Raw genomic sequence first — 24,836 nt, 5'->3', positions numbered from 1 at the left:
TTTTGACAGCAGTTTGTGTGGCACTGGGGATGAAACTGAACAAAAACGAGTTCGCCATAAAACTAGGTAAATTTTGAACGTACTTATCATTCCCCCGAACGAAACGAAACTAAATCTGTCTTTTTTCTTTCTAGGTTAACATAAAGAGTTTCCGAGAGCCTGCTATGTAAACTTCTTCAGTAAGTTTTCAGCCGGTTCATTCCTCGCGTAAAATATACGAATAATTAGTACGGTCGAAAATGACTATCGAATTGGTATTATTTACAAGACAAATTGTAATATATAATAATGATTTCTCTCAGTGTATGTTTTGTAACTACGCCATTTTTCAACAAGGGATTCTGCCAGCATAATGACATAAGAAAAGACAATCACAGGGTGGTAACGATTGATAATTTTATAAAAATATTTTATTTTTGTAGTGAATATGCGCAATTTGCATGCCACAATAGACATATTAAAATATTAAAAAAGTCGTACCACAACGTCCTTCAGAATATGTTTATTTCAATACAAATTGATGTCAACATTTCAGGTAATGTCAAAAATTAAATAACGATTCGAGTGCCCCATTTCATGGTTTCAATATCTTTCACAAAGCCATACGCAGAAATTTCAGAAGGCTGCAGAAACGATGTCTTTCAACGAGTTACAGAAGTAGACTCAACAATTTACTACAGTTTGAAAGCGAAAAATCTGTGAAAATCGTGAAATCTTATTGAATTGTTGTACTACACAGAGTTCTATGTGTTTCGAACGAGTAAAAATTAACATTTTGTCCGATGCAAGTGAAATCTTGACATTTTCAATGACTTAATAAAGTGTTTAATTTGTGTAAACCTGTAAAGGCATGATGTTTATGATCTGCGACTGGAATCGAGTGAAAATGAATGCGAAATTATAAATTCGATTGAGAGGCTTTAATTGATTATAACGACGGAATACTACAGGAGTACAATATAATAATGAAAAGCAAAAATAAACAATCGAATTCACCTGGTTCGGGTGGTGAGAACACCAATGGCACCTACCCTTTGTGCTCGAATAAGGTTGCATCAAATGGAACAAATTCTCTGATAGATGCTGAAAGCGGCGGATCTTTGATGGCCATCCAATCCCAGCAGCCATACAAACCTCATATTTCATTGGACAAGTATGACGAGTTTCAATTCAAAGTGCCTCCAGAAGCACCGGTGTTTGAGCCCTCCGAAGAAGACTTCAAAAATCCACTTATTTACATCAACAAAATTCGGCCGATTGCCGAAAAATATGGGATTTGTAAGATACGACCACCAACGGTAAGTGCATTAGTTCTCTAGTGTTTAGTAATGTAGTTTTTGTTTGTTTTTTAACGAACTTGTTCAAACGAAATGAAAGAAACTGTGATATGTGACAATGAATTTCTCCATTTTTTTCTGTATCGCAAAAAGTTTTAGACTTGGAAAACAAAAATGGCTAGCTTCCAAAGAAATTAGTTTCTTGTGAGTTTATCGCCACATTAAGAATTTTCATCCATTTTAATTTGAGAGAGAAACATGAATTTAATTTTTTTTCTTATGAAATTATTTATTAATTTTGATAGGACATGAGTTAGCAGTTGACTGTTTAGCTTACGTTTGTACGAGTTACATAACATTATATTGCCTCATCTCATAATTACGATTCTTTCGGGCAGAATCTTGCAGCTGGGAATATGTTTAAAAACAAAGAACAAAACAGCAAATAATTTTCTTTTTATCAAAAAATCACCTGTTTGAGAACAGTTCGTCATTTTATTTGTCTGTTCTAAATAATATAGGAAGTAAAAGGCTATCGCAATATTCACCTTAATAACTGTATATGGATTTTATATTTTAATTGTATTGTTTCTTAGTGTTTCAATATTATGTTTTATTCGTGTTCAAATGTTTAAACTGATTTATTTCTATGAACAGAATTTCTCTGTTTGTTTCGATTGTATCTCTCAGAAGAATAATTAAAATCAGCAGTTACAATAAATGCATTTGACAGGTGCTCACAAATTTAGGTATCTGACTCTGAATGAATTTTAATGTATTATTTCAAGCAACAACATAAAATGGGGCTGTTTTATACGCGGCTGGGTTCGCTTTTATTCGTTGGGTGTTGAGAATTTCTGAGATGAAAACTGCCTGTTCACGTTCGGCTTTGAAAGGATGTGTTGATGGATTTCCATGGGGTTCCAGACAGCGGAGCAGTACTCTGGTATTGAGCGAACGAGAGTAAACGAACACTCGCATCCAAACAATAATTTCGGACTTCGTCGTGCGAAAGATAAATCCTAGTTTTCTCGATGCTTCGTGAACGATATAATATCCTTATGCTTTGCATCCAGAAGCTCACCAAGTTCATTAACGCACTTCACGCGAGGTAAAAAGACTCTTGAAAATCGGTAATTGATAATCGAAGTTAGGATTGCATTTCTTTGCAAACGACACAACAACATTCACTGGAATTCAATTTTATCCTATTCACCTCTAATCACGCTTCAAAGTTGCCATGCACAAATAACGTAACTCTAAAAATACGGATTTTGCATTCCTACGAGCTGGAAGCGGTGAGGTTAATACACCTATCCCTCGATTTACACTGAAGATAGGTTCCCGATAAAACCGTGTAGAATGAAATTTCCGAATTTGCTATGTAAAACCGTGTAAAACGAAATAAACTCTCAATATATACTCAATTCAATTATTTATTTAAGTAAAACAATTATAAAAATGTACTTATGAAATTCATTATAGATTCTGGATACAAATAAACAAAGAATTCTTCATGAAACTAAATTGCAATAAGTTTATTCGTTATCACCACTTTTAGGAACTACCAGTATTTTTATTCTGAGTAGTATAATGTCATCCCTATCACTTGAGCATTCCTGATGCGATTCTGGTTCAACAGTCGACGGATTCGGGAAGATCTCAGACTTAGTGGTAAAAGATTCAATTAACAGTTGTGTAGCTTTGTATTGCTTTATTTATCCTTAAATTTATTAAAGAAATTTCCAGCCGAAAGCCGAAGATATAACTTTCCGTTACTTTTCATTTTTATCCATATTCTTGGCATTCTAAGAGCTTGAAAAAAACATATAGTTTTAAAAACATATTTGAGAATTCGGCTCCTTTAAACTTATGTAACTGAGCCTGTAAAAATAAACGAATTTAATAAAAAAAGAGCTTAGAAAATTGACACAAATTACACATCAAGACTACGAAAATGATAGTAAATTGATAACTTGCCAGTTCTGGAACATAAAATCGCACGCGTAGTCAAAACTATGATCCTATTCTACATACATATGAATTACATATATACATTTTTCAAGTTTTTCAAAATTTGTTATTTCATGAGCCGTGTAAAAGCGAAATCGTGTAAAACAGGTACCGTGTAAATAGGGGGATAGGTGTACTTAGTAAATCCTCTGTTGGTTGATACAAGTAATGATCCCCGATAATCGTTCGATTAATCGTCTAATCGAATACTTCCTACAGAAATCTACTGCGCATACCAATAATCGAAGCGAACGAATAACTTACGTTGATCGATCCAAACCCAGGAAAAAAACCGTATGGCCGCTGCAGTTTTATCCTGAAATTCAATCATTATCTTTGACGCTCCCCTAAACTCGCAAAAGACGCTCAATGCAGTCAATGCGACACACTTTCCCCATCTTTCTGGCATTTCTTTGCGGAAATGATCGGCCGGTTTGTCGGCTAACCACGAATCGATCCAATTTTCGACTTCATCTTCATCAGTGTTGGTCAACCAGGCCATGTTGCATCGGTCGAAAAAGGTAGTAATCAGACGGAGCAATGTCCGGAGAGCCATAGGACCTCCCACTTCAGCGTTTCCAAGTATGTTTTGACTAGTTTCGAGACATGCGAGCATTGTCGTGCTGCAAAATAACTTTATCGTGTTTTTGCAAGTATTATAACCGTTTTTCCTTCAGCGCACGGTTCAAACGCATCAATTGTCGTCGGTAGAGGTCCCCCGTAATGGTTTCATTAGGATTTAGCAGCTCATAGTACATCAAACCCAGCTGGTCTCACCAAATAGACAGCATAACCTTCTGGACGAGAATATCTCGCGCGGCCGTCGATGTTGATGCATGACCGGGGTTTAGGATTGTCGTTATAGACCAACTTTTCATCGCCAGTAACGATTCGATGCAAAAAAAACCCTTTCTTTTATGCTGTTGGAGCAATTGTTCGCACGTGAAAAAACGGCATTCGACGTCTCGTGGCTTCAATTCATACGGCACCCAATGTCCTATCTTTCGAATCGTTCCCATTGCTTTTAAACGATTTGATATGGCTGAGCTACTCCAAGTGTATCTGCAAGTTGCGTTTGTGACGGATCCTGATCGAGTAAAGCCTCCAATTCTCGTCTGCTCGTCTCGTCTTCCAAGTGAAAATTACCATTTTTAAAGTGGCAAAAAGCTATGTTGTTTACGCTTTTTAACATATACAGTAGAATATATACAGAACACATATATTGACATATGCAGTAGAACCTCGATTATCCCCGATATGGATTATCCGCGAAAGGGAGTTCCATAGTAATTCTATATGGCTTCCCGAAATTTGTCAGTGAAAGGTAGGCACTCACTCTTTTGTTTTGATCATAGCTTTCACATTGTCTGACCACTAGTGTACACGACTTTACAGATGGATAGTTCAATAACTTTTATATTGAGGAAATATAGCTTTCATGCTGAAATATCTTTATTTCGTGCTTGCACCTCATTTTTAGTCCGTTATTGTGTTATCTGCGAATTTCGTTATTCGCGGTGACCCTGCCAGACTATTTCGCTGATAGTCGGGGTTCTACTGTACTGAAAAAGACACGTTATGACAGTACCTTTCCAACAAATATCTGGAAATTTTATTCACTGGAATAATAATCAAGTTACGCCATCTGTTGTAAAACCGAAGAAACTTACCGGTACACCTAATATTACACAGTAGTCATTTAATCTTATGGCGGGTTTACATTAGGGAGATCTATAGCTATAGATGGATTTATTCACGTCAAAATATGTGTAAACGGGTGAGAATAAATATGATACACTTATTCGAGGTATATATAACATGAATAAATTCAGCATATGTAAACGCTTGTGAATTTCTCACTGGTGAGAAATCACTAAAGTTGGATGCAGTTCTACTTCAGGTAAATAAATTCACCGAAGATATGAATATATTCATTATAGAAGTTCACGCTAGTGTAAACGGTTGATGCGATTTCTATAAATCTCATCATATTTCTTCACATGAATATATCCCTAGTCTAAACCCACCCTTATGTATTCCTATTCTATCGATACACATGTCGCCTTTTTTAGCCTATGAATATTCCTATGAATTCACTTGTTCGATGGTTCACAGTAGGACTGTTCACAGCGGGGCTGTTGATAAGAGGGTTCCATCATTGTGTTATTAATAGTGTAATATGACTACTAGACCACCCGCGCGATAATAAACAAAATTCTAAATTGTTCAATGCCCCTAAGACAATAAATCCCCCACGAAGACGCCGAGCAACGCAAGCATAAGTATTGTTCGACTACAAGCCTCTTTACTGGGCCAAGGGTCTGTTTATTATTTATGGTTGCGTAACTCGATGCGAACCAAGCGTGATTGTACATTTGCTTTCTTTCCGCTTTGCCGCTAGCCTCGGCAAGGCCACGAATAGTAAACACATGTGCAAGAACCCCGCTGGGTGCCGGTCTTCCTTGTTATTAATTCTGGCATACGGAAGAGATGTTCCGCACATGGTTTTCTTTAGAGTGCGTCTGACCACGCCTAGAAATTATTATATGTAAAATAGCTAGGTACATAGAAAATAAGACAATTGAATAAAACCAAACGTGCGGCACTTGGGCCGCACAGTCAAGAAAGCTACACCAAACGTAGCAGTTATCCATCTCGATCCGAAAGACCAAAAAGTGACTTACCTACAATAGTGTCAATTACCAATGCAGCAGACCGTAATGTGAGCGGTAAGGGACTGGAATTACCGTCACATGATGATTGTTACGTGGACGTAGTAGGACTACAATTGGGCGATCTCGGATTGATTCTTAGAATATCGATCTTTTCCATTCCGATGTCCGATTTTTTGGATCGATCTTTTGTACTCGAGAAAATCGATCGATGCTTTCGATTTTGATTTCAGTATACATCGTTTTTTTGTCTCACCAAAAGCCACCTAACATTTCTTTAAACATAATGTCAGCATTTGGATCGCTTCTTCTGCAATTTACTTCTGTACAAATACTGACAGAAACAGAACTAGTAAAAGCTACTGAGAGGATGTACTGTAACCAGTTGCGCATAGGGTCACTGAACCTGATGTTGACATCAATTACAGGCGAAATGTTGTTTTTTAGAACTTGCGCCAAAATCAAGAATCGGCTTCGACTAAATGACAGATGTATGGCTCGATTGGTTTTTATGGGATCATTGTTAGCTGAGATCGGGTGGTTGTTGAATTTCTAAAAATGCTTTTCCAATTAATTTATTTAATAAAATGACTGCCTGGCGGCACAAGATAAAGGCCCGGTGGCCTTCATGCTGAGGAACAAAACAGAATTCGTTCGATGTTTGAACAGAAATAAGAAATATGTATTCCCTGGTTATAAAAAAGACGACATTCATATAGAATAAGCAGATCAATCGAAAAAAAAAATTCAAAGATCGATTCGGCAAATATCGATTCTTTGGTACCGATTTAATCAGTGAATCGATCCCTACGCCGTTTGGAAAATCGATTCCACAAGATCGGTCTTTTTGAAAAAATCGCCCAATCACAAGTAGGACCTCTTCATGCATCAAATGATTACAATGGACAAAATCGCAACTGTGCAGCTAGCTCAAATCTCAACAAAAACAGTTTTTCCACAATTAGCCTTTCTTCGATTCGAGACTAACATTTCATTTTTTCATTATTCGTAAGGTAGATGTTGTTGGTTTGTCCAGTCGAAAATATGATATTGGTTTGTCCATTTCTAAATGCTCTAATTCAGCGCATTTGTGTCAAATCAGGTATTCAATTGTTTGCATTCCATTCAGCCCGCATCAAGAGCATTTGCCCAATATTAGTGTCGATTCCAGCTCCCAGAGATACTTATTGTATAAACAGAAAATAGTCAGAAATTTTGCTAGAAAACAGTCAGACGCAAACGCAAACAAACAAAGGCAACGTATATATTTTTATTTTCTAATTTTGTAACTGTCAGTCCCAGTCAGTCAGCGCTTTTCTATCAAAATGCTCAACGTCGGCCCCTATGAACCGACGCGGAGCTCAACGTGTTAATCAATCACCAGATCATTGTTTGATATATAATCAGACATTTTGTGGATTACTAGCTGACCCGGCAAACTTCGTCTCGCCCAAAATTTATTTTTCGTTATCACATCCACGTTTTCTTTCCACTTTCGAACGAAGATCAATTTCGTTAGCGCAAACATCAAATGGACTAATAACGCTTGTCAATATATAATTGTAGAACATATGCGAATTGAATTTTTCGAACTTTTCCATTTTTTTCAAAGTTTTCCGAAAATTTTTGGCATGTTTGGTTGAAATATGTGTATTATTTTTATGGGACTCTCTCCATTCCAGAGGAAGGAGGGGTGTCATAGCATCAAAGAAACATTTATCGTACCTAAAAACCCACACAACCCAAACTTGGTTCAATTTGCTTGATTATTTCACGAGTTATGCAGAAGTTTGTGTTTTATTTGTATGGCAGCCACCCCTTAGAGAGAGGGGAGTAGTGTCTATTCACTATAGAAACATTTCGTGCCCCCTAAAACCTTCACATGCCAAATTTGGCTCCATTCACTTGATTAGTTTTCGAGTTATGCAGAAATTTGTGTTTCACATGCTGACTTTGGTTCTGTTTGATTGATTAGTTATTGAGTTATGCAGATATTTATGCTTCATTTGAGAGGGGGGAGGAGTGTCTAACCACCATAGAAACATTTTATGCACCCTAAAACCTGCCAAATTTGGTTTCGTTTGCTTGATTATTTCCCGATTAAAGCATAAATTTGTGTTTCATTTGTATGGCAGCATGGCCCTCTTAGAGAGGGGGAGGAGTGTCGAACTACGATAGAAACATTTATTGCACCCTTTTTCTGCTCCATTACATTATGGTAAATTATGATCATATTTTGGACAAACCATGATTAGAGATGGACAAACCATAATCATAATTTCTCTTTGAAGAAAATCGTTAAAAACATAAAAAAAATTAACAATTCGAAAGCCTTATAGTATTATTAGCAATTATATAGCATGAGATTTTTCATTTATAATGGGAGACGGACTAACATCTATAAGCATAGATGAATTGAAGCAGGCTGCGTCAAATTTCGGACGGAAGTATTCTTCAGACGTTGATACAGAGACAATGTATCAGAGGAGGAAAGGTGTAAGATGCAGTTGAAGGACCTATTCCCTCTCAACGCCTTTAGGCATCTTGTACATTATTCTCAGATATTCTCCCTAAGCAGTTTATCCTTACATCGAGACGGCGCTACGAATTTTCCTGATGCTTCCAGGCATCGTGCGAACACAATTTCAACAAGCTTAAATTGATTGATTGACAATCTTTTTTTATCCCATTTGTTTATTTATTTAGGCTCATTAGCATTTTAGCTGTTTAGCCAGGTTTTAATCGTGTACATGTAGCATGTTTTTATGGTTTTCTTTGAAATGTGCATTACACAGTAGTGGCCATTTAGGCGTAAGAGTATTTTTTCTGCTCCATTACATTATGGTAAATTACACAGTAGTGGCCATTTAGGCGTAAAAGTATTCTTTCTGTTCTTCTATTGTTCGAGTAGCCGACCGGACAGCGGAGACAGTTGATATTGATCATTGTTGGGTTATTAATAGTACAACAGCCCGACATTTCTTGCAGAGCAGAGCAGTTGTATGATGAATCGATCTTATTTCGACCCTGGATTGATCTCCATCGCTGATGATTGTTGTGCGGACGTAATTATTCTATAATCACACAAATATAGTTAATTGAGGGCCCTGAGTTTTGAAATCACGATCGATCGCTAAGTAAGCGAATGTGCAACCAATGTGGCTACAAAGACTCCGTGTATCACAATTTTAGAACTAGTGATTTTTTTTCGAAAGGTAGTATTTTTTGGGGCACCATTTTCACAGTTTTCCGGGGGAACCATCTACCCCCACTACGCCGCTAGTGGCGGCACCCCGATAGCTTCTGCACATACGTCGGGTCCCACTGGTCGAGTATGATACTATCGTGGGAGTAAAAGGTGTAACATATTAAAATGACTTTATTCAACATGAATTACATCAAAAGTTTGTAACAAGTGCTATCGCAAACTCATCTCACATAATGATTCACTGATGATGATGATTGTTGTCGTGCCGCCGACCCATCTGTCAAACCTGACTGCTTTCAGTTGACGAGGCGAGTGTTGTATTCGCTGGAGGGCTACCCAACACTTCCCCCTTTTAGAAAAGGTAGGTAAGAATCATGCCTAACAGGAATCCACTAGGATCAGGTAGTACCACCCATCAATAGGATCGGCTTAATCGAAGTGAAGTCGTTGCCTGGAACTGGCTGCGACTCGACTGAGGATCGGGGCAACCAACGATATTCGGTAAGCGGCGAGCATCGTGTCCACCAGTTATCGGAATGCACCCGGGCATATAGATTTGATCCAGAATCTGCTCATTGAGGTATTGGACCACTACGATTGGGACGGCCCATCCAGCGAAATCAACTTTCTTCAGAATGCCCAGGTTCACTAAGCGATCAATCTAGTCCGTTACTACACCTTTCATGCAGTACGCTACCGGATACTTCCGGGAACTAGACTTGAAGAGTAGCCACACGACTGACATCGTTGCAGTTCGATGTAATTGGCTGGTTCCAATCCCTAAAAATCCTCAGAATATCGACGTTAGGAGCGACGACGAAACACTTACCCCCTTTGTTTAAGGGAAATACTACACCAGATCTCGACAACCAGATCGACTGGATCGGATTTTCCACCAGCACGGTGTACTGCTTTAGGTTGATGATGTTGTCAAACTTATCCAAGAATTGGGCGAAATTACGTTCTCCCTCAGCTTGCTGGTAAGGTGTATTCTAACTTTGGCATTCTAATTTGATTTCGACCCACAGACGTAAATATGGCATTCGAACTGCTCTCCTGTTAGTTCCGAATGCTTAGAATCGATGTATGCCTTGTTCATTTTGCACTAGTATGCCAAGTAATCGTCACTCTCCTTCTTCGTAAGCTAGAGACAGTTGAATCGCTGGCGGAAGATGGAAACTGTGGTTCCGAAAAGCGACTTTAGCCTATTGAGCCTCGGCAGAATGAAGCTTATGTAGTGCTTGTGGTTGGGTGGGCCATTGTCCTCGAGCGTGTCTCCAATGTCCTTGTCATGCACAAGCTGCATCATGTAGCTTAAAAGGGAATCCAGCATCCTTTCGACGTAGAATAGATTGCGAATGTAAACTGCGTGACGCTTTGTTGCTGAAGAATTTGCGTTATTAGCAGCTGCAGGTTGGAGGGCCGCTGCAGATGATGAGCATTGTTCTCCCCAACGCTGCGTCCTCCTGGTCACGTTTCCCGTGAATTCTTTTTTCAGACTATTACGCACGATTTTCCGCTAAAACTTCCACCTCCTTGCCACCAGGGTTGAAACACGCGGGATTTCCACCGGAGATTATATACAATCTCACGAACAAACACGTTTTTACAATGTACACCGCGTACGAAAACATCAAGTGCTTGCAAGTCCTCTTCGAGTAGTGTTCATGCTTCATGCCCGTAGAAGACTGCCGGTTGTATCAGCTATTTGTACATTATACGCTTAGTACGGGGTCGTAGTTTGTTGGACCTCAGAGACTTGTGGAGCCCACGGTAGGTAGGACTTCCGTTGAGTATGTGTCTTCGAATTTTACTATGCGTCTTTGAGTTCTTGTTGTCGGTTATTATCAACCAACCAAGGTGGATAAAATTGTCGACAACCTCGAGCTCGACGCCGTGTATTACAACATTGCTACCAAGAAGAATTCTGTTACGATCAGCAAATCGTGCTAGTATGTATTCAATTGCTACCAAGAAGAATTCTGTTACGATCAGCAAATTGTGCTAGTATGTATTCAATCTTAGACGCACTGATCCATAGTCCTACCGTCGCATCTGTTCTTCTGATTATATTCACGTTATTGACGAGGCAAATAAACTGACTGGTCTTGTTGAAAATCGTGCCCAGCATGTTGAAGCCCGCTCTCCATATGACAACCTCCAGCGCCTCGATGAAGAGTAGGCAGGAAAGTCCATCATCTATAAGTCTGAAGGGTCTACCGCAGGGTAAAATTTCGACCATCGTCGAGCAACCGGATATGAATCCGCCCTGACAACTTGCCACAAATTAGATTACTATTGGCGAAAGAACGGCAAACGAAGATCTGAGATAAAATTTTGTAGGCACCATTCAGGATCGTGACTGCATTGTGATTTTGCCAATTCCTGCTCCACCTGGTCCAACCACCTCGTTCGCTGGGCTCCTCTCCTTGTTCCTACCGGATTCGATGCGAACACCATCTTTGCAGGGCTGCTGTCCGGCAATTTTGCAACATGGTGACTTTTTTCGATCACAACACTACTACCAAGAACAATTCTGTTGCGATCAGTCCCTTCTGTAAGGATTTTCAATCCTGCTCTCCGCATAACACCTTTCAGCACCACGTTGAAGAGCAGACAGGAGAGTCCATCACCTTGTCCTCCCCTGTGAATCTCAAACGATTCACACTGCGCCACACACCGTTCATAGGCATCGAATCAGTCTGGTCTAGGATTGGGCGATCTTGGATCGATTTTTAGAAGATCAATCTTTTCCATTCCGATTTCCAAATTTTTGGATCGATTATTTGTACTCGAAAAAATCAATTTTCGCGATCTTTTTCTTCCGATTTTGTTAGATCTTGGAGAAACTTTTTGTTGATCTGTGTTTGATCTGATCTGACACAACGTGCTTTATCATCTTGGCTCAGGAAACACATCTTTCATTCTCAGTATCGAAGTTAGGGGAATAAAATGGAATTTTATTACGTGATAATCGCGGTCGTAATTGGTATCGTGGTGAGCGCTGGTGTCTTATGTCATTGACGACTGGCAGTTTAGAACGCAGTTTGACAATCACCAGGTAGTGGTCCGAATCGATGTTAGCCCCACGATAGGTTCTGACGTCGATGATATCCGAGAAGTACCGACCGTCAATCAAAACGTGATCAATTTGTGTTTCTGTTTGTGGAGATGATCATCAGGTGTAACGGTATTGGAGGCTGTGCTTGGAGGCAGCAAAGACGATAAGTCTTAGGCCGTTTTCGTTGGTTCGCAGATGGGCGATGAACCTACCAATTATCGGTCTGAACTCCTCCTTTTGACCGACCTGAGCGTTCAAATCACCGATAACGATTTTGATGTCGTGTTTCGAGCAGCGATCGTATTCACGCTCTATCTGCGCGTAGAATTCTTCTTTATCATCATCGGTGCTAGCTAGATGGGGGCTGTGGACGTTGGTAATGATGATGTTGAAGAAGTTGCCTCGCATCCTCAATCTGCACATTCTTTCATTGATCGGCCACCAGCCAATCACCCATCTCCCCCATCACAATAAAAGCTGTACCCAGCTCGTGGTGCAGATGGTATACCCACCTTAAAACGATCGTACCATCGAACTTTTCCAGCACACCTCCTGCGGCGCTACGATGTTGAAATTGCGGCCTCTCAATATTTCCGAAAGAATTCGGGTACTCGCAAGAAAATTGAGAGACTTGCAGTTCCATGTTCCGAGTTTCCAGTCTCTAGTCAATGTTCGTTGTGTGTGTCTATTCCAATTGTCCTGCCTCGAATTTCTTTGTGAATTTTTCTGTGCGTTCCATTTTTACGGATGGCTTGCAGGGCCTGCACCAACCCCCTGTCTCGCCGGAGGACCGTGTTTTAAGAATCCCCGCTGCCACGAAAACAGTGATCAGCCGTCCCTCACATGGGGAACAGACACTATTTTGAGCCGCATCTCCATGGTTAACAGACGTTCTTGGAGATAGAGAAGTCAAGAAGTCTTAGGCCATTTTCGTTGGATCGCGGATGGGCGCTGGACCTATCAATTACGGGCGTTTTGAGTCTGCTTCCCTAGTGCTAAGTATGTGCCGAAAAACTCCATAAGTAAACGTTATACTACACCAGATAAATGCAAAAATGTATCTGTCGTTTCAAACGAATATCTATATTCTTATATCTTAATTGATTAACTAACACATATTTTTTTTATTTCATTTTTTCAGAGTTGGCAACCTCCCTTCACAGTGGACGTAGAAAAGTTGACATTTGTGCCACGTGTCCAACGCCTGAACGAATTGGAGGCAGAGACTCGGATTAAACTGAATTTTCTAGATCAAACTGCAAAATTCTGGGAACTGCAGGGTTCCTCACTCAAAATTCCCATGGTTGAACGTAAACCACTTGATCTCTACACTCTACACAAGGTCGTGAACGATGAAGGAGGCATAGAAATCGTTACAAAAGATCGCAAATGGTCGAGAGTAGCTTGCCGAATGGGATACCAGCAGGGTAAAAATGTTGGCACGAATTTGAAGGCGCACTACGAAAGAATCCTGTACCCTTTCGACATCTATCGCTCTGGTAAAATTATAGATTTGGCAAACTTGGAAACAGAACAGGAGGATTGTGAATATAAACCACATTCGATTGAAGCTAGACAACAAGTGCAACCACCTCCTGCAACCACGGCTAGACGATCTCAACGTTTTGCCCAAATGAACAAATCGGCCAGCATCGGAGCAGAAAATGATTCATTGCGGCTATCACCGAGTAAATATCGTTTAAAGAATGTGTCCAACACTAGAACGAATGGTTCCGCGAACAGTAAGTCAGATGATACATATACAACCAATTCACATGACCCGATGGCCAAGTATATATGCCACATGTGCAACAGAGGTGACGTCGAAGAGTCTATGTTGTTATGCGACGGATGTGATGCTTCATATCATACGTTTTGTTTGCTTCCGCCATTGCAAGAGATACCAAAAGGTGATTGGCGTTGTCCGAAATGTATAGTTGAAGAAAACTCAAAGCCTGTAGAGGCCTTTGGGTTTGAGCAGGCACAGCGCGAGTATACATTGCAGCAATTTGGCGAAATGGCAGATCAATTCAAGTCCAATTACTTTAACATGCCTGTTCATTTGGTTCCAAGTGAGTTGGTTGAGAAGGAGTTTTGGCGTATTGTCTCTTCGATCGATGAGGACGTGACCGTTGAGTATGGCGCTGATTTGCACACCATGGATCACGGAAGCGGATTCCCCACGAAATCTTCGCTTTATCTGCTGTCCGAGGATCAAGAATATGCGGAATCAAGCTGGAATCTCAATAATCTCCCAGTTCTAGATGAATCGATTTTAGGGCATATAAACGCAGATATCAGCGGTATGAAGGTCCCTTGGATGTATGTCGGAATGTGCTTCGCAACGTTTTGTTGGCATAATGAAGACCATTGGAGCTATTCTATCAATTACTTGCACTGGGGAGAACCGAAAACGTGGTACGGCGTTCCAGGAACGCGTGCGGAAGATTTTGAAGCGGCCATGAAATCGGCAGCACCGGAATTGTTCCAATCCCAGCCTGACCTGCTCCACCAGCTCGTGACAATTATGAACCCAAATATTCTAATGAATGCGAATGTACCAGTATATAGAACAGACCAACAAGCCGGGGAGTTTGTGGTTACTTTCCCTCGTGCATATCACGCGGGATTCAACCAAGGCTATAATTTTGCAGAAGCAGTGAATTTCGCTCCAGCAGATTGGATGAAAATGGGCCGTGAATGCGTAAATCATTACTCAAAGCTGCGGAGATATTGTGTATTTTCTCATGACGAATTGGTTTGTAAGATGGCGTTGGAACCGGATCGTTTGAATCTGGGAATAGCAACTGCGTGTTACATCGATATGGCTGAAATGGTGGACACCGAGAAAAAGTTACGAAAAAATCTTCTTGAATGGGTATGAACATACGTGTATGCTAGATACGGAGATTTCTCTAAACATTCATCGTGTTTTTTCAATCTATTTGTAGGGTGTTACAAATGCAGAGCGAGAAGCTTTCGAATTGCTCTCGGATGATGCGAGACAATGCGAAGTATGCAAAACTACTTGCTTCTTATCAGCAGTGACCTGTAGGTGTACCACAAACTTAGCTTGCCTTCGTCACTTTGCCGAACTTTGCGAATGTCCATCGGATAGTCACACTTTGAAATATCGTTATACACTGGACGAACTTCCGTTGATGGTTCAAAAATTGAAGGTCAAAGCTGAATCATTTGAGAAGTGGCTATTCAAAGTAAGGGATGTACTCGATCCTGCAATTCATACAAATATCACCTTAGATGAACTCCAGGAAATTGCACACGAAGCAGAGGCGCAAAAGTTTCCAAACAGTGTCATTCTAGAACGATTGAACTTCTCAATACTAGAAGCGCAAAAGTGTATAACGGTCATACAGCAGCTCGACATTAACAAGATTCGAACCAGAACGCGAAATTCGGCTGAATGTGCTAAATATAAGCTGACCTTGGAGGAGTTGGATATGTTTGTAAACGAAATCAATAATTTGCGTTGTATCATACGTGAAGGCGACAGCGTACGCGAGCTACAGAAAATTGGTAAAGAATGGATGAAACAAGTAGAAAATGCTTTGAATACACGTTTCAAAGATACCAATGTACAGCAGCTAACGCATTTAATTGAAGAGGGAAATTCACTATGTATCGAGCTGCCCCAAATTGTACAGCTTAAGGATCGGCTTGTGCAATTCAAGTGGTACAGGCAGGTGCGTCTGCTTAGAGAAAATACAATTGATCGTCTTTCGCTAGACGAAATAAAAAAAATATTAGACGAAGGAATGCAAATCCTTCCGCATACAGTTCTCGAAAAGGAACTGGCTGAGTTACATGGAATCATGCTACAGGTAATAATTTTTGTACTGTTTTCATAGTAGGATTTGGCGATCTCGGATCGATATTCAGAAGATCGATCTTTCTCTTTTCAATTTTCGATTTTTTGGATCGTTTTTTTGTGCTTCGAAAAATCGAGAGAATCGATCTTTCCAATCTTTTTGATCGTAGAATTTTTTTTTATAAATTTGTTTTTCAGTGATCATTGATTTTAGTCCCACAAAAAAACCTGACAAATTTCATAAAAATGACCCAATATTGTCAAATTAGTGTTCGTAAATTTAGGAGAAGCTGTTTTGTAAGTTTGATCATTGCAAAACAAGTGGTCACAAGTTATATTTATGGTGACAGCAGGTCCAGTGGATTTTTCGTTGAATTTCTAATAATAATTTTTAGTTAATTACATGACGGTACAAGATGAATGCTCTGGAAAATACATTTTTTGTTGACTTTAATTTTTTTATGACCTTTTATGTTGAGAATCAATATAAAATAACGTCGATGGGTGTGGGAATGGGTCATGGAGGTGAGATTGGGTCAAAAACGGAGAAAGTTACTATTAGTAATATCTTGACAAAAATTGCGAATATTTTTGAAAGCTGTGAGCCGAGGAACATATTTTCACTATTTCCAATGCGTAATACTTAACTGTAGCACAAATAGTTATTATTCAATAATTCATCAAAGTTTGATGTGTATAGCCATCAAATAGCATCCCAGAAAAATCTCAAGCCCAGCATTGTACAGAACTACTATAATGATAAATTTTGGATAGAATTATTCTTTTAAGTCTTGCCAGATGAGTCATTGCTGAATTTAAATATCAAAAAAAAATTCCATTGGAATTTCAACATTTTAGAAATAATCTCTTATTCACGCTGAGTGGGGGTGAGAATGGGTCAAGCACAAAATTGAATTCAATGCCAAACTGATATAGTGGTTCTCAGATTTTCATGAAAATTGGTGACTTTGTTCCTCATCGTAAAATACGAGGGCGGTCCGATAAGTACTGAGCTTCGTCGCCCGATGGTGTCAGTATCGAGCAAACAAGAGCAATATCGATCGGAGATACGATTCTTGTTTTTGGGAGTGAAATCGCGCAGCAGAGTCAAAGAGCGCTTGGATTCTGTATACGGTGACTCTTCTCCTTCGATAGCGACCGTCAAAAATTGATTCAACGAGTTTCAACGTCGCACGTCGGTATTTATTGAGGCACGCCCAGGTGCCCCGAAAACGACTAACACGGAGAGTAATGTGACAAAACTCCACGATCTCTTATTGACAGACAGCCGATTGAAGGTACGCGAGATAGCTGAAACAGAAGGCATCTCAAAAGATCGCGTGGGTTATATCTTGCATGAAATTTTTGGCATGAGAAAGCTGTCGGCGTGATGGGTGCCGCGTTTGCTCACTCCGGACAACAAGCGCACTCGTGAGGCCACTTCAGAGTAGTGTTTGACGCTGTTTAAGCGCAATCTGAAGAAGTTTCTGCGTCGTTTCGTGACCGTTGACGAAACCTGGATCCACTGGTACACACCAAGACCAAGTCGAAACAGTAGACTTCACCCGGCGAACGGGCTCCGAAAGAGGCGAAGACAGTCCTATCGACCGGAAAGGTGATGGCCACCGTTTTCTGGGATTCACAAGAAGTGATCTACATCGACTACCTGGTGAAGGGTAAAACAATCACAGGGCTCTACTATGCCGAATTATTGGGCCGATTCGACGCCGGATTGCAGAAAAACGACCCCATTTGGCTCTTCCACCATGACAACACACCGGCCCACACCTCCGCCGTCGCCACTTCCAAATTGGTCGAATTGCACTGCGAACTACTGCCCCATCCACCGTATTCTCCAGATTTGGCCCCGCGCGATTTTTTTTGTTTCCAAACTTGAAAAAGTCACTCGCCGGGCAGAAATTTGAGTCGAATGAGGAGGTCATCGCTGCCACGGAGCCCTACTTTGCAGAACTCGAGAAAGCGTATTTTTCAGATGGATTAAAGAAGTTGCAGCATCGTTGAGTCAAGTGTATCGAGCTAAAAGGAGACTATGTTGAGGAATAAATCGCCACTTTTTCAAAAATTTTGTTTTTTTTTGTGGGTTAAGTACTTATCGGACTGCCCTCGTATCAGACCTGTATTTTTTTATTTTTTCGTCAGGGTGGCCATTTCTATTTTATGGTGGTTCGAAAAATAAACTTTTCCTCTTTTTTTTTTGTTTGCAAAAATTATATTTTTCAAAAATTTATAACTTTTAAACTACTGGACCGGTTCAGATGATTGACATATCAAATTAAAGCCAATGAGCTAATCTTGTTTGAAAAAAATATTTTACTTGAAAAGAAAATCGGATTTCGTTTTTGTAATTATTGATTGTAATTGTTTTTCATAGCACACAGGACCAAGGGCGCCATATTTTTTATATTTTTTCTCATTTACATAACATATCCATATATCAGAGAGGTGTTTTTTTTCGTTTTTGAGTTTTGTTTTTTTAAAGTTAACATGTTTTCGTTTTCGTTTCAGTTTTTGTTCAATATTCCTATGCGACTATAATCCAATTTTTAAGCATATGTGATATTTAATGTGGCTTCAAATTGGTATATCGATCATCTAAATCGACCCGGTAGTTTAAAAGTAATGAATTTAAAAAAAAATTATTTTTGGAAGAGGAGAAAAATAATTTTTTGAACCATCGGTTAATTTTGAAAAATCATAACTAAAGAACAAAAAATAACACGTCTCTGAATTTTGGATATGTGATACAAAAAATCTCGGCTTTCAAGAAAAAAATATAAAAAATATAGCGCCCTTGGTCCCGAAACCATGTTACTAACGGCCACAGAACCTATTTCCCCTGGACTTATGTCAGTTTTGCCTGCTAAGTTGGTTCCGTAACATATGTAAACTATATAAAAACAAATACAATACAAATACAATGGCTGTATATAAACATTTCCATCGCTCTTCTAGGTGGATTGACACTATTTTCGTAACTCAAATAATCATTCAAGACACTTACATGTTATCAAATTATCTTGAAAATATTGAGGAATTGATGTCTAAACATATTTCTTAATAGAAAGTAATATACACTACTTTGACCCATTGTCACCCCCTATAAGGGTTGAGATTGGGTCAACTTCATGTAATCGTAGTTCAGTCAAAAATTAATATTATTCTACTATTCTCTGAACACTCGTAAGTTCATCTTTAGAGAAAATTACTACGTAATCAGAATTGCGTTTTACTCTAATTTACGATAGTTATTCAACAAAAAGTTCGGAAACTATTTTTTGACCCATTCTCACTCCCATCGACGGTACCTTTGAAGTTTGAATAGAAATGTGAAACACTTATATAGAACAAGTAATTAATTAGAGAAAAAGCATTCGATTTAATCAGTGAATCGATCCCTATGCCATTTAGAAAAACGATCCGTAAATATCGATCTTTCTCTACAGATCGCCCAATCCTATTTCATAAACATAACTTGTAATTGTTCTGTTACAGATCGTGGATTGGGAACAATCGGCGAGCCAGTGTTTCAAAACGGAAACACAACATAAGATCAGTGAAATAGAGAACTTACTGGAGCGAGCCCATTTGATAGAGGATTTCTTACCTTCACATGGTCAACTTAAGGATGCTCTTCAAAAATCGAAAGAATGGCTTCATGCAATCGAATCGTTGGAACGAAGTGAAAATTATAATTTCTTCCACACCCTTCAAAATATCGCAAATCGTGCAAAGTTATTGCCGATGGAGGTTGAACGACAAAAACTACTTGAAAGTATGGGGGCAGATCAAGATGGGAAATTATCGCTATCCTCATTTGGATGCATTGATTCTGCCCTCAGCGGAGGAACAAAAAGGAAAAAAACTACTTGTACCGATGAAGTGATTAAGAAAATCAAGGATGATCCGTGTATTACCAAGCAAGATGAGCAAATTTTGAAGGCGCAGATCCTTTATTGGAACAATAAAAGCAAACTTAATGCGCTGGGATCATCTTACTGGTACACCAATATCGACGATAAATTCGGAGACAGCAAGATTGTTTACCACTGTGGAAAATGTTCGGAAATCGCTAAAAAGAAACGTGCTAAGCATTACCAAGAAGAGAAACGAGAACTATTACGGGAACAATATAAGTCAGAACCAGGATTGGAAGTGGTACCGAAAGACATCGTAGAAGATGAACACGAACTAGGAGATTCGTTTGATGATTTCGAAGATAAGGACGATGGAGATGATCACTCGGAGAGCGATCCAGAAAATGACAGTGAACGATATAATGAAAACAGTCACGACGAAGATGAGGAAGGTGGAGGTGACACTTTCATAGGAGACAGTGAAGATGATAGCAACACGGGAAATGACAATTCGAAACAAAATGTCTTCGGTAATGGAGAGAATTGTATCGGTCTCTCTATGCATTCTAACAACTTAGAGCCTGACATGTCCGCCTCTTCCGCCACAGTTACTAGTCAACAAGGCAAAAGCCCAAAACAGAAGTTGGCTACTGGCAATACGAGAGATACGAATCCTACGTCAACAATTGCAATTGATCCACGAGAAGTAATTTTTTAGACAGAACGTTGTAAACTGTGCGTGTAGTGGTAGTATGTTTCATATCACATCTCGCATATATAAGGTTGAACTCCGTTTCTTGTAGGATATGTCAGTAAACAAGTCTGTGAATTTTTCATTGTTTTGAATGATCGCAATTCGGTTGGACGCTTCGCTATCGTCTCCAGATATCGATTCCTGAAATATTCCACAATTAAGTGTCTATATAATTAGCTATAAGTTCAAGAACATCAGAAAATCATACACAACATTGAAGTAAAGTGTCCTATTTTCGCAGCTTGAGATGTTTTATGTCTATTGAGAATGCCACATTATCGACACGATTATTCCCATTTGTTCCCAACTCATACTGGGCTGAAATTTCATGTTTTTTAAATCACAAATATTACCTTAACACGTTCACGCCGGCGCGTATCACCGGTGGCTCGCACTAGACTGCCTCATCGTTATTGTGTCATTGTGTCATGATTCGTAGCATGTAACAACAAACGAATGCCTCTGGGGTAGGCTGACCAAATGATTCAGGAATGAAAACCGGACACGTTAGCCAAAAAATATATATTCTGATATTTTTTGGAAAATGTTGAATTTATAAAACCAAACAATCAAACATTCTTAGATGGAACTACTTTATTCTCTATAGCGAAGGAAGGAATATTTAGATAATGAAGCGACTTTGCGAAGAAAAATATGATTTTTGAAATTTTATCAAACAATTTGTCACATTTCAGATCAAAGTTCAGCAATCTTCATGAATTCCGTACCGTCTAGAAGTTTGTTTTCTGAAGATATTTGTACCTAACACGGTTTCTTTGTTTTACCTTTCTGTCGCATTAATTATAATTCCTCTAATAATTGTCCGCTCATCAAACAAAATGTTTTAATCTATTTGAACAGGAAGTTTTTTACTAATGCTACTTTGGATCTGCCCATCCAGGAATAGACTTTGATACAATCCATTAATTCTGTTGTTTTCCTCCTAGACCACAGTTCCAATTTTCAATGTACTCCAACGCAGTATCGTAAATCATTTCCACAGCATTTTTCAAGAAAATGCTTGTTTATCATCTAAATTTATATTATCGCCTTAAAAATAGAGTCCTTTTGAAGTATTACACTTTTTCCAACTTTTTCCGAGTCTCACGAAACGATAATTCGAGTTTCGGAAATAGGAAATTACACGGGGTCATATCTGGAGAGTAAGGTGCTTGTTCAATCACATTCGTGCCATTTTTTTGTCAAAAAATCGTACATAACGATCGATCGATAAGCTAGTATAAAATCCAAATTGTATCCTTCCACAAATCTGATCGTTTGCGACGAATTTTCTCTTTCATATGCCGTTCAAGCTTTCATTGATCGTTCAAGCATGTCTTCATCCACTCGATTGCGATGAAATTTTTGAAGAAAAATCGCCAAGCAAAAAAAATAACTTGTTCCTAATGACGCTGTAAACAAACCAAATGGCAGATCCACTCAAAATTGGCATTAAGACCACTGACAGTAGTACCAACTTAATTTTTTTTTTTTAATTGAAAAATTTCCAGCGGGAAAATTTAAAATTACAAATTCCCGATATATATTTGACAAAACGTATGAAACTCAGCCTCCTATATTACTAGACTTGTAAGAACAGTTTGCACCACACTGGCCATAAAAACCCTTCAATTGTTCTACCCGAACCCATAATTGGCTGAAAAACTCGTTCACTGCGAATATCCTGAGCAAAATTCATCTGAAAAAAAACTTGAATGTCAAAGGAATATTTTTGTTTCTAAATATTCAAAATACGGTACAGATTGCAAAAAGACGGGACAATAAAAATGGTCGAAAGAACGGTACTGTCCCGTTAAAAACGGTACGTTTGATGAGCCTACACTGAAGCGAAAAGCATTAACCCTCTAAGACCCAATTTTTTTATTTGACTAAAAACCCATTCCACTCCATAAATACTCCTAGCAGAAAGCTGCCAGCATAAAACCAATGTGTATGTGTGATAGATGAAAATATTCTAAAGACGTTCTAGCCGGGGTGAACATTGAAAATAATGACTGAATAATTTGAAAATAAAATCCCTGAAGCCCGTCTAAAGGCGGGGTTTGGTTGTAGAGGGTTAAACACAGCCGCCAGTGGGCGAGGAGCATGAATTACAGGGCCGCCGCGAACGTATTATTTCTAATTTAGTAGGATTGGACAGATTACTCGCGGTTTACTCGAGTTTAGCAAGGGTAACATTTGCAAGAGATGATGAGCGTGGGAATAGCATACCTTTGCCTCATTAAAAGATTTCCGCCAGCACTATAGCGATGTGCTTCGTTGACTGGGTTGTCATCTGTTGTTCGACCGGCTGTCGAATGCTGAGACGAAATCTGACAACTGGCTTCATGCTCTTCTTTTTGCTTTTTCTTTGACTGAGCGCGAACTATGGAATACCGAAGAGGATTGGGCCATCTTTAGAAAAAGATCGATCTTGACGAATCAATTTTATGAACGGCAAAGGGATCAATTCGCCGATTAAATCGCTACCAAAGAATCGATCTTTGTGCCGAATCCTTTTTTGAAAAATCAAATGCCTTTTTTTACAATTTATTTATTTATTGTATACTAACTGTCCCGGCAAACTTCGTCCCGCCCAAAATTTATTTTTCACATCCACGTTTTCCTACTAAGCGCACGTTCATTGGTCCAATCGCAGAACTGTTCTGCCCTAATCTACCCTTTAAAATTATTTTTTACTATAAAATTTCAGTACTTATTTGTTTGATATGTTTAATATAGAAAATATGATAAAATGAAGACAGCCCTAAATCGGATAATTCCTTTCTCGAGTTTTGCTCTTATCAACACATTCGGCGATCCATTTTTATTTATATAGATAGAAAACGATATAGGGGTGCGTTTTATCAAATTAAAATCCATTTCCACTTTCGAACGAAGATCAATTTCGTTACCGCAAACATCAAATGAACTAACAATGCTTGTTAATTATGAAGGGCGCTTCATCCGTGAAATTCTACCTATGCGTCTGCCGTCATGAGGTCACCGCATCAGTACGTTTCATTAATGGTTGTGGATAGTTGAAACAAATGACCGTCACCCTTACTCAACGATTTATTTATTTTGAATCATTTATGGAGAAGTTCCATGGAGACGAATAATTATGTCAAATTTTGAGAGTTGAACGCTGCTAAATTATCAAAAGTGGTTTCATATCAAAAACAACGAAATACTATCAAATTCACTCCCAATAACTTCTTCGTACGACAGACGTTTCGTCACATGGCACTGAACGAATACCTCTTAGCTTCAAACATGCCAAATTTGGTTCCATTTGCTTGATTAGTTCTCGGGTTATTCAGAAATTTCTGTTTCATTTGTATGGCAGCCCCCCTTAGAGAGGGGGGAGGAGTGTCGATCCACCATGGAGACGTTTATCGATCCCTAAAATCTCTATATGCCAAGTTTGATTCCATTTGCTTGATTAGTTCAACCACTTTGGTGTCAAACCACCATAGAAACATTTATTGCCCCCTAAAACCTCCACATGCCAAATTTGGTCTCGTTTGCTTGATTAATTCTCGAGTAATGCAGAAATTTATGTTTCATTCATATGGCAGTCCCTCCTTAGAGAGGAGGAAGAGGTCTAGAACTATCATAAGAACCTTCCCCCGCCCCAAAATTCCCTACATACCAATTTTCATGTCAATCGATGTCGTGGTAGCCATCGCCACAATCACATAGATTGCTTGCTGCGAGCCCAATGCGATAAAGATGCGCGTTTAGGTTGTAGTGATTGGACAGTGATTGGACCTACATTCAACCCCTCAACCATGCACTCGTCGAGACTTTAGGGATAATCGTGTGTAACCAACGACCGAACTCATCTTCACTCCACATGCGCTGCCAACTTACGATCGTGTACTGACGAGGAATGTGGAAAAATTCATTATAAGCAATTTGCCTTTCAAAAAATGTGCCTTCTGAAGCGCCCATCTTAGCTAGCGTGTCCGCTTTCTCACTCCCCGGAATCGAGCAATGAGAGGGAACCCATGCTAAGGTAATCTTGAATAATTTTTCGACTAAAACACTCAATAGATGTCTTATTCTTGTAAGGAAATAAGACGAGCGTTTATCAACTTTCATTGAGCGGATTGCCTCTTGTTACGGACAGCTGAGGCTTATC

At 39.3% G+C, this 24,836-nt stretch overlaps 1 protein-coding gene across 2 annotated transcripts; it reads left to right on the top strand.

Moving 5' to 3' along the window:
• Positions 1-416: 416 nt before the first annotated feature.
• Positions 417-20,929, top strand: LOC129776530 (lysine-specific demethylase lid). 2 transcript variants are annotated; one of them, XM_055782231.1, is made up of 6 exons: positions 417-535; positions 601-1,298; positions 13,373-15,109; positions 15,183-16,073; positions 19,574-20,685; positions 20,739-20,929. In XM_055782231.1, the coding sequence occupies exons 2-5, from the start codon at positions 966-968 to the stop codon at positions 20,651-20,653; spliced, it is 4,041 nt and encodes a 1,346-aa protein (XP_055638206.1). In that variant the 5' UTR covers positions 417-535; positions 601-965; the 3' UTR covers positions 20,654-20,685; positions 20,739-20,929. The 2 variants fall into 2 exon arrangements, with proteins under 2 accessions (XP_055638206.1, XP_055638205.1); XM_055782230.1 differs by having other exon boundaries at positions 19,574-20,929.
• Positions 20,930-24,836: the final 3,907 nt, after the last annotated feature.

Source organism: Toxorhynchites rutilus, chromosome 3, assembly GCF_029784135.1.
Source record: "Toxorhynchites rutilus septentrionalis strain SRP chromosome 3, ASM2978413v1, whole genome shotgun sequence".
NCBI classification, from domain to species: Eukaryota; Metazoa; Arthropoda; class Insecta; order Diptera; family Culicidae; genus Toxorhynchites; species Toxorhynchites rutilus.
The sequence above is the reverse complement of the archived record's forward strand: the minus strand, read 5'-3'. Positions and strand labels throughout refer to the sequence as shown.

What these genes read in the sequence shown, in the direction of transcription:
- LOC129776530 (XM_055782231.1), top strand. Translation starts at nt 966, where the DNA reads ATGAAAAGCAAAAATAAACAATCGAATTCACCTGGTTCGGGTGGTGAG. An exon ending in GTAAGATACGACCACCAACG is followed by an intron (nt 1,299 to 13,372) that starts GTAAGTGCATTA and finishes TCATTTTTTCAG; the next exon opens with AGTTGGCAACCTCCCTTCAC. An exon ending in GAAAAAATCTTCTTGAATGG is followed by an intron (nt 15,110 to 15,182) that starts GTATGAACATAC and finishes ATCTATTTGTAG; the next exon opens with GGTGTTACAAATGCAGAGCG.